Raw genomic sequence first — 10,379 nt, forward strand, 5'->3', positions numbered from 1 at the left:
GACACCTACAAATATATATGTAGGTCTGACAGAGGATATGTCTACATATGTGCTGCAAATATATCCATAGATATCGTAGAGCATACAGGGGCCAAATTAATGAAAACTTCTTAGCCATAACCAAACATCATGAGGGAATGAGTTATTGAGTCTGAGGGCACAAGACCATAGTCTAGGGAAACATCAAGGTCATTTAGCACAGCACAGTCCACAATGACAATGGTCTACTTTGCTGAGTAGCAGCAATGGGCTCAAGCGGAAGTAACGATTGTGAGGTTGGTGCAGGCCTGGGCAGTGTTTCTTTTGGTTGTGCATTGGTTCGCTATGAGTTGGTACAGACTTGATGGCACATAACAATATAGTTGGTTAATTTCACTGCTTTACAGAATTTTATTGATTAAGTGTATCGTGGTTTATCCATGCTACTATTCATGAGCATTTGCGTTGTGTTTAGTTTTGGATAACACATACATACAATTTATATAGCTTCTTATGTCTGTGTTCTGGTGCACAAAAGTGCGCATTTCTGTGGTTTATTCCCAGAGTAGAATTGCTAGATAATGGGGCATTGCGATATTTCACTTTACTAAATACTGCCAAGCAGTATTTGTAATGATGTGTTTGTAATGATGAGCACTCCCATCAGCAGTGCAGGAGAGTTCCTGTTGCTTGCCATGTGACTTTGTAAAAGATGTCTCACTGTGGTTTTAATTCACATTACCTCTTTACTATGGTTGTGGTTGTTGTTAAGTGCCATCAAGGCAGTTCTGACTCATAATGACCCTGTACAGGGTTTCTGAGGAGCACTACTAAGTTTGAACTGTTAATCTTGAGGTTCAAACTGACCCTTTGGTATAGTGCTTATCGTTACAGGGCCACATTGGGTGGATTATGAGCTGGATTGCTCACTTGCAGTGAAAGCAGGAGAAAGATGAGGCTTTCTGCTTCCATAAAGACTCACAGCCTCAGAAATCCTATGCAAGGTTGCTATGAGTCAGAAATGATTCGATGGCACACAACCACCACCACCCATTTACTAAAGAAATGGAGTATTAAAATCAAAATGGAAAAGATATAAAAGAAGAACAGGACAAAAATCACAGGTTCTTACACATTTCCGTCCATTTACCAGAAAAGTCTTATTGGGGCTCCTGTCCTTATTTGTGTGTACATGGCTTTTGGGTAGACTACTTTCCATTAAAATGGAGCTGGAACTACATGAGCTCTGTATGTTCACCCTTTGATATCCTAGAAAGGCGTAGATCTTGGTGTAATGCACAAATGGGGAGACATACATAGCTTTTATATAGAAGTCGTTGACTGTTGGTAGAAAAGAGATACAGGAGGAATAGATAAATAAATAAAAATTGCACCAGGGGACAGGAACATGGAGAAGAATGATGGTTACTAAGGGTTAATCCCAGGAAGAAAATAAATAGATACAGGATTCTAGCCTTCCTGCAATCAAAGTCCTCACCGTGGACTTTCCTAGACTGGATTTTCCTTGGTAATTAAGATAAAAATAGAGGTACATATTTAGTAGCTTAGAATTTACTGATTGAGAATTGGGTCTGGGGCTAGGTAGATGTGGAATTGAAGGGAGGCTGTAAACTTAAGGTAGACGTGGAATTGAAGGGAGGCTGTAAACTTAAGGAAAACAAAGAAAAGAACAAAATATGGATCTGGAAAAGCAAAAGTTATCTTCAGAACAATGACTGTATGCTCACTCATCTCTCCAAACAAGGGATGGTTCCTTACCTTATATTCGTCCAGCCATACGTGCGCCAGTCTTAGACTGTTGTATGCCTGGGATCTTAAAATTCTAATGTTATCTTCGATGTGTTGCTTAGTGATATGTCCTACTCGAGAGCAAGGGATTATAAAGAGTTGTCCTCCACACATCCAGATCTAGAGACATAAGAAAAACAAAACACATAGTTATGCAATATACACTGCTGAATTTTTTTTTAACCAACAGTAAGAGCAAAAATGTATTAAGTTCATTTCATTCTCACAACAAGCCTATAATGTAGGCATTGCGATTATCTCCACTTTAGAGATGAGGAAAATGTTGCATAGACTGGTTAAGAAAACTTGCTCAATGTCTCATAGCTGTCAAAGCAAAAGGCTCAAACTCCGGAAATCTGACTTTGGTTGGTTAATTCTGAAACTGGAGTGATTCTGCCTGTCTCATAAATGACCATTTCTGATGTTGATGTTTATGAAGAATGGCAAGATGTTGCTCTTAAAATATCCTGGGAGGACCATTTTCAAAAGCCACAGCCTTTGGTATGGGTTGTTTCTTAATGTAAAGAAAACAAAATTCCTCACCACGGGACCAATCAGTAACATCAAGATAAAAGGAGAAAAGATTGGAGTTGTTAAAGACTTCACTTCATCAACCATCAACACTCATGGAAGCAGCAGTCAAGAAATCAAACAACGTATTGCATTAGGCAAATCTGCTGTACCAAGAGCTTTTTAAAGTGTTCAAGAGTGAAGATGTCAGTCTGAGGACTAAGGCGCATGATCCAAGTCTTGGTATGTTCATATGCTTGGGAAAGTTGGATAGTGAATAAGGAAGACCGTAGAATTGAGGCATTTAAGTTATGGTGTTGGAGGAGAATATTAAAAGTACCATGCACTGACAAAACAAACCAATATATGTTTGAAGAAGTGCAGCCAGAAAGCTCCTTGGAGGCCAGGGTGACCTGACTTCTTTCACTAAGCTTCTGTCATCGAGTTGATTTTGACTCAGAGTAACCCTATAGAACATAGTATAACTTTTCCTTTTGGTTTCTAAGCCCAAATCTTTATAGGAGCAGACAACCTCATCTTTCTCCTGTGGATTGGCTGGTGGGTTTGAGCCCCAACCTTGTGGCTAGCAGCCCAGTGCTTATCCCATAGCACCACCACAACGCCTCTACTAAGAGTCAAGGGGAGTTTCTGAGCTGTGGAAACAGCACATTCAGATGTGAACCAAAGTGTTGGAGTTTGAAACCAACCAAAGGCAGCTCGGAAGAAAGGCCTGGTGATCTACTTCTGAAAAATCAGCCATTGAAAACCCTCTGGAGCACAGGTTTCCTCTAACACACAGGGGTTGTCATAAGTCAGAATCAACTTGATAGCAACTGGTGCTGGTATTACAAAGAAATTTCAATATGTCTGTGAAACATGGAATTGAAACATAATAGAATTTTCCCAAGAACTGTTTGAAGCCTCCTTGTATTTTCAAGGTTTATTCATGTTATAGTATTTATCTCTGGAATTTACACTGAGAAGACATCTTCACCCAAAACCAAACTCAAATCACTGCTGTTGAGTCAAATTCCAACTCATAGTGACCCCAGAGGACAAAATAAAACTGTCCCATAGGTCTTGCAAGACTCTAAATCTTGTGGAAGTAGACTGCCCCATCTGTCTTCAACAGAGTGGGTACTTGTTTGAACTGCTGACTTTTTCATCAGTAGCAGAATACTTAACTACTGTGTCTCCAGGGCTCCTAGAAGTCAACTTGTTGTTGTTAAGTGCCAGTTCTAATTCATAGCGACCCTGTATAGGGTTTCTGAGGAGTGGCTGGTGGGTTTGAACCACCAACTTTACAGTTAGCAGTCTAGGGCTTACCCTACAGCACCACACCAGAACTCCAGAAGCACCTTCTAGTCTGAGTCCCTTCATGTTAGATCAACTTCGACCTAAAATAGCACATGAATTTGGTGGTATTCAAGTGCTCTAACCTTTAGTCCTGTGTTATTTTCCCTATATCAAGATAATTGTTGTAAGGTTCTATCAAGTGGGTTCTGATTCATAGTGACCTGATGCACAAAAGAACGAAACACTACCCATTTCTGCACCATCCTCACAATCATTGTTAAGCTTGAACCCACTGCTGCTGCTACTGGGCCAGTCCATCTCATTTGAGGTCTTCCTTTTTTTCTCTGAGCCTCCAGTTTACCAAGCATGATGTCCTTCTCCAGGAACTGGTCCTTCCTGATAATGTGTCCAAAGTATAAGAGACAAAGTCTTATCATCCTGGCTTCTAAGGAGCATTCTGGCTGTACTTCTTCCGACACAGATTTATTTGTTCTTCTAGTATTCCATGGTACTTTTAATATTCTTCTCCAATACCATAACTCAAATGCATCAAGAGCTAAGATGTCAGTTTAAGCACTAAGGTGTGTCTGACCTAAACCATGATATTTTTACTAGCGTCATATGCATGTGAAAGCTGGACAGTGAATAAGGAAGACGAAGATAATTAGTATAATAAAAAAGAGATTCTATAAAAGGATTCAAAGTATTATATTACTTTGATATATATTAGCTATAACAAACAAATATAAGAAAATGTAGTATTTTATTGAACGCTTTCAAGCTTTGCAGAGAACACTGTAAGTACCTTATTGCACTTGATGGTACAGAATGGTACTGGATGCTGATACAGGAAATTGTGGCAGAATTACCATATTGTTGGTATTGTTAAGTGCCATAGGGTCAGTTCTGACTCACAGCAACCCTGTGTAGGGTTTCCAAGGAGCAGTTGGTGGGTTTGAACAGCCAACCTTGTGGTTTGCAGGCCAGTGCTGATCCTACAGCACCATACCAGGAGTCCACTTACCAAATCGGATTACACAATGTAAAGTTAGATTTCACTCTCTGCGTACAAAAGTCATAATTTAAAAATAAATTCTTAGTTACCCTTAGTGAAAGTTCCAAATTTTCTCCTCCCCAAAGATTCATGCCCTTGTCATACTGTCCGATTTCGTTAAAATAATGCCTCTGTATAGCAAAAATTCCTCCAGGCATTGCAGGTGACCTAAAAAGGAAATAAAAATACAAAACAGTCTGAAGACATGGTCCTTATGGATTTTCCCTCAAAATTATATTGACTACTAGAAAAACTAGAAAACAACCATATTAATTGATCAAATTTGCTGTCTGTTGGCAGGAGGGAACATTAATATATAGAATATAAGTTTTCCATAGAAGTAATGATTAAATTGAACAGTGAAATTTAGAGTTCTTCATTTCTCATGGCTATACGGGGGTGTAATATTTAATTTTATGTGAACCAAATGTCACAAAGCCCCTGGTTTTGTCCATGAATCTCAATAATACCAAACACTTTAAGCAGTTTGAACATAATTGTATACCCATCCTTTTTTTTTTTTTTTTAAAGTATTGAAAGACTGATGCTAGAGATACATTTGCTAACCAAAAGGCAAAGATCACAGCTCATGTAGAGGCAAGGATAGAAGTAGGGAGACCCCTTAGAGGTTATTGCAGTGGTCCGAGAGACAGATGATGGAATCTTGAATAAGGATAGCAGCAATGAGCACAGTGAGTTGAGGCCAAATTCTTGGTATATTTTGAAGATGGAACCATCAGATTTACTCATGGATGGGACATGGGGTGTGAGGAAGAGGTGAGCCAGAACTGTGATAAGGAGTACTTTTCAGACTTTACAAGCAAGGCACTTGACAAGACTGTGGCTTCTGACTGAATTGTAGACCTGGCTCCATTTTTGTCAGTTTGACGATTTCTCAGTAGTTACTTCTGCTTCGCAATTCTCAATAAGTTTGCTTACTGCATCCAGATTGCTGTAAAGGTCCTTTGTGTATGTGTACATGTTCCAGGAAACACTGGGCTGCACTGTGTTTTTAATCTTCAGGCATCCTTAGAGCTAAAATCCAACCAATAAGCATTACTTGTATGACAGCCAATCATATGCGTACACAAAGATGCTGATACTTTGTGATTTTGTGCTATAAAGAATTCCTCTGTCTTCCTGTACTTTGGAACACATAGTTTAACTTCGAGACTGTGTGCTGTTTCCCAGTCGAGGTTGATTTTATTCTTTCAACAAAACTGCTTGTTTTAATTTGAACAGAGACATTTACTGGTGTCAGAATTGTTAGAAGTTGTCCTGTCTTCAGCAGCCCTGAGGAGCCAAGCAGCCAGAGTTACAGCACCAGCACAAATGAAAAATCCTGTGTTATTTTCACTAGAACAAAATAATTACTATAATAAAAAGATTTAGTAAAAAGATTCAATGTATTAATTTGATATATCACATATTAGAAATAACATAAGAATATATCATGTTTTACTAAATGTTTTTGAGTTATGCAAAGAACACTTGTTGGTGTTAGGTGTCATCAAGTCTGTAGTGACCGTATACACAACAGACAAAACACTGCCTAGTCCTGGGCCAACCTCACAATCCTTGCTATATCTGAACCCATTGATGATGCCACTGTGCTAATCTATCTTTCTGGGGGTCTTCCTCTTTTTCTCTGACCCTCCATGTTACCAAACATGATATCCTTCTCCAGTGTCTGGTTCCTCCTGAGAATATATTTGAAGTATGAGAGACAAAGTCCAGGCATTCTCACTTCCAAGGAATACTGTACGTTCCTGATTATACTCAATACCAGAACGGTGTCTTCTGTCTCCATATACTCTTTTTTTTTTGGTAAAAGAATTGATTTTACTTGGAACCATAATCAATGCTCATGGAAATAACAGTCAAGAAATTAAATCACATACTGCATTTGGTGAATCTGCTACAAAACTCCTCCTCAAAGTGTTTAATAGCAAATATGTCACTTTGAGGACAAAGGTGTATCAGAACCAATCCATGGTATTTTCAGTTACCTCATATGCACATGAAAGATTGACCGTGGATATGGAAGGCCATGGAAGAATTGATACATTTGAGTTATGGTGTTGGGGATGAATATTAAAAGTTCCATGGACTTCTAGAAGAACAAACAAATCTGTGTTGGAAGAAGTACAGTCAGAATGTTCCTTAGAAGAGAGGATGATGATACATACTTGGACATATTATCAGGAGGGACAAGTCCCTGAACAAGGGCATGCTGCTTGGTAAAGTGGAGGGTCAGCAAAAGAGAAGAAGAACCCCAATAAGACGGATTGATAAAGTGGTGCAGGATTGGACAATGCTTCATTCTGTTGTGACTGAGGTTGCTATGAGTCACAGCCAACTGGAGGGCACCTGACAATAACAACAACAAAGTACATGGACCACGTACAATCTAAATATTGTATGAACTATCTCACTTAATCCCAACAAACCTGTGAGGTAGCCAATATATTGTCCATCATTTGTATATTAGGAAAGTAAATCTTGTCAAGATTAAAGAATTATGTCTCCATATACTCTTTTTTTTTTTCATGCTGTATTGTAATTTATGGGCTAGTTTACATGGGAGGATATCTCTATATACTCTTACATTTGAACTCTGCCTTCTTGCTTAGAGCTCTTGCATGAACCCTTTGAGCTCATCTCTCTCCATGGGCTTGTAGGGGTCACGAAGGTAGTTGTTGATGTTAAGTGCCATTGAGTCAGTTCTAACCCTTAACAACCCTCTAGAGGGTTTCCAAGGAGTGACTGGTGAGCTTGAACCACCAACTTTGCAGTTCAAACTGACTTTGCAGTCTAGTGCATTAACCCACAGCGCCACACCAGGACTCCATTAAGGTAGTAAGTGCACTCAAATTTGAACTCTGCCTTCTTGCTTAGAGTTCTTCAAGACTTATTGCAAGATGTGGCTTCATTTTGTTTTTGCAGGAATTAGTATTTGCTGGTGCAGTAGGTTAAAGCATTGGGCTGCTAACCCAGATGGCACATACAGTTGATGATACAACAATTTCAGCCTACCAGCTCTTCTGTGGGAGAAAGACAAGGCAATTTGCTTACAGCCTTGAAACCCTTTTGGAGAAGTTCTGCTCTGCTTATATGGTTGCTATGAATTGGAACTGACTTGATGGCATGGGTTTGAATTTTTTGTTTGAGTGGCAATAGTCAAGGCTCTGAGTTCATGCAAATTACTCTTCTAGAAGTTTTCAAGTTTGTGGAATCTGGGACTCTATTTTAATTGTTGTTGTTAAGTGCACTTGAATTGGTTCCAACTCATAGAAACCCTGTATAGGGTTTCAGAGGAGCAACTTGTGAGTTTGAACCACCAACCTTGTGGTTCAAACTGACCTTGCAGTCAAGTGCTTATCCTACAGCACCACACCAGGACTCCTTGGACTGTAAAAGCCATATGAAGTCAAGGGTGTAGGTTAACCAGTTCAAGTCACTAGGGCAGTTGCCACACACACAGTGGTTAAAATCTCCCATAGAATAAAAAGCTGGTACTTGACATGGACTAGGGTATTAGGCTGCCCATCACCCACAGATTCTCGTGTAACAAAGGTACATGTTGGTTTAAGCAATCCACTGTCCAAAGCCTCCTGGCACTCCTTTATCAGATTTTTCTATGTCTGGGAGCCCTAAACTCGAATCTTCTCTGTAAATGGTAAATGCCATAATTAGAGGACAGTGGAAAATATGTGGCTACTCTGGGATTCTTTTAAATAATCTGACTTAAGTTTTCTGCACAGCAAATGAGAACAGAAAGGCTCTTGAATTAGGTAGCCACAATGGTATATCTATTTTAATTGGTATTTTGAAGCTTCTACAAGACATTAAAAAGTAAAGATAAACTCTCTGCAGAATATTTCCAAATTAACTAAGTAAAACAAGGAGCTACAATGTCAAAGGCCTTCTCCTACTCCATGTGCTCCTTTAAAATCTGTCCCAGAATGAACACTGAGGGTACTTTCCAATTAGAGAAACTAATGTGTTTAAAACAAGAGACTAGGTCATTAGCTGGCAGAAAGAATTAGAATTACAGGTTTTGTACGGTTGTTAGGAAGGAATCCCGGGGGATCAACCACCTGCTAATAACTTTATTTGACTCAGTAAAATTTCAATCTAGTTCTTTACATTCTTGATTAATGAGCCTGCATTTTCCCCTCACACCTGGCTGCTAGTTTGGGGTTCATATTTTTAAAGCATGGAATCCTGGTGTGGCATTGTGGAATAAAGCACTGGACTGCAAGGTCGGTTTGAACCACAGGGTTGGTGGTTCAAATTCACTAGCCACTCCATGGAAACCCTATATATGGGGTCTCTGAATTGGAACCAACTCAACAGTGCTTAACAATAACAACAACATAAACTGAATATGCTAGAAATAATTTAGAATTTCAATGATAACTTTAAGAAAATGAGTTTCCACCTGAGTTTCCATTTTGTCTTCTTTCCTCTGAGAAACTTTTGTTTAGTGCTCAGGTGTTTTCAAAATATATGATTTCTCTCCATATTAAACTCTGGTAAACTGATAAGTTTATCTAGGAATTGTTTTTGTTTGCTTGTTTTTTTCTGTTAAATTGAGGCAGCCTCACCCAAGAATTTTGCATACACTTAAGAAACTGGGTTCATCATATGTTTGTCTTATGTTATGTTAAATATAAGCCCAGGTTTTGAGCTGGCATAACAAAAAGGTAAGTTTCTGTGGTTTCTCTATTTTGTTTTATGTCTGAATTCCTGTCTTGCTACAGGAAGTTGTGATTAGCAGTTGTTACACTTCCTGCCCCCACCCTCCTCTTAAGACAGTCTTTTAAGTCTGTTTCTTGTACTGATCTTATGAGTTGGGCATTCAGTAGCTACACTGAGAAAAACTTGATCTTTTTAAAAGGTACAGTAAAAAGAATGAGTTGCTTATTTTGATTAATGTCACAAGGTTTTTAAAAAAGGGGACATTTTACTTCTCTAAAGGATCCTATAAAGCATGCTGAAGACAGGGCTATAAAAATATAATAGTTTCCTAACTCCTGATGGTATTATTAAATGTCATTTCTTTTTAAAATGTGCTCCAATGGTATTAGTACTTATATATATGGAAGAGTCTGAATATTCCTAGTTATTAATGAAAATGATTTTTTTCTGACAATGGTTGTTATGTTTACGTCAACGTTGACAGAAATACCTTCCTAAGTAACTTAAACTAGAAATATAGAATGTATTTTATGTAAAGGGAAGGAGCGATTTAGTCTTAAAGTAAAACTAGTAATTCCAGAATGAGAGAGGAGAGGCATAAGGCAAGTCTGTTGTTCTGTACTGTGGAGTCGGCTCTGCCTCATAGCGACTCTGTACAGGATTTCCGAGGCTGTAAATCTTTATGAGAGCAGAAAGCCTTATCTTTCTCCTGTGGAACAGCTGGTAGTTTTGAACTGCTGACCTTAAGGTTCGCAGCCCGATTTGTAAGCACTATGCTACCAGAGCTCCTGTTGTTGTTGTTGTTGTTGTTGTCAGGTGCCATCAAGTCAGAACCGACTCACAGCAACCCCATGCACAGCAGAACGAAACAATGTCCGATCCTGAGCCAACCTCACTACTGCCACCACACTTGACGCCATCGATGATGCCATCTGGCTGATCCATCTCGTTGGGGGTCTTCCTCTTTTTCTCTGACCCTCCACCTTACCCAGCATGACATCCTTCACCAGCGACTGTTCTCTCCGGA

At 39.1% G+C, this 10,379-nt stretch overlaps 1 protein-coding gene across 1 annotated transcript in view; it reads right to left on the reverse strand.

The window, feature by feature from the left end:
• GALNTL5 (UDP-N-acetyl-alpha-D-galactosamine:polypeptide N-acetylgalactosaminyltransferase-like 5) overlaps window positions 1-10,379 on the reverse strand; it is a 68,929-nt gene that overhangs the window by 8,243 nt on the left and 50,307 nt on the right. The window contains exons 6-7 of the mRNA XM_006873701.1: window positions 4,699-4,816; window positions 1,759-1,908 (exon numbers count right to left, since the gene is read on the reverse strand). Of these exons, the coding sequence (XP_006873763.1) occupies window positions 1,759-1,908; window positions 4,699-4,816 (268 nt within the window). The remainder of the gene's footprint in view (window positions 1-1,758; window positions 1,909-4,698; window positions 4,817-10,379) is intronic.

The sequence above is a fragment of the Chrysochloris asiatica genome, unplaced genomic scaffold (assembly GCF_000296735.1).
Source record: "Chrysochloris asiatica unplaced genomic scaffold, ChrAsi1.0 scaffold00249, whole genome shotgun sequence".
Lineage (NCBI taxonomy): Eukaryota > Metazoa > Chordata > Mammalia > Afrosoricida > Chrysochloridae > Chrysochloris > Chrysochloris asiatica.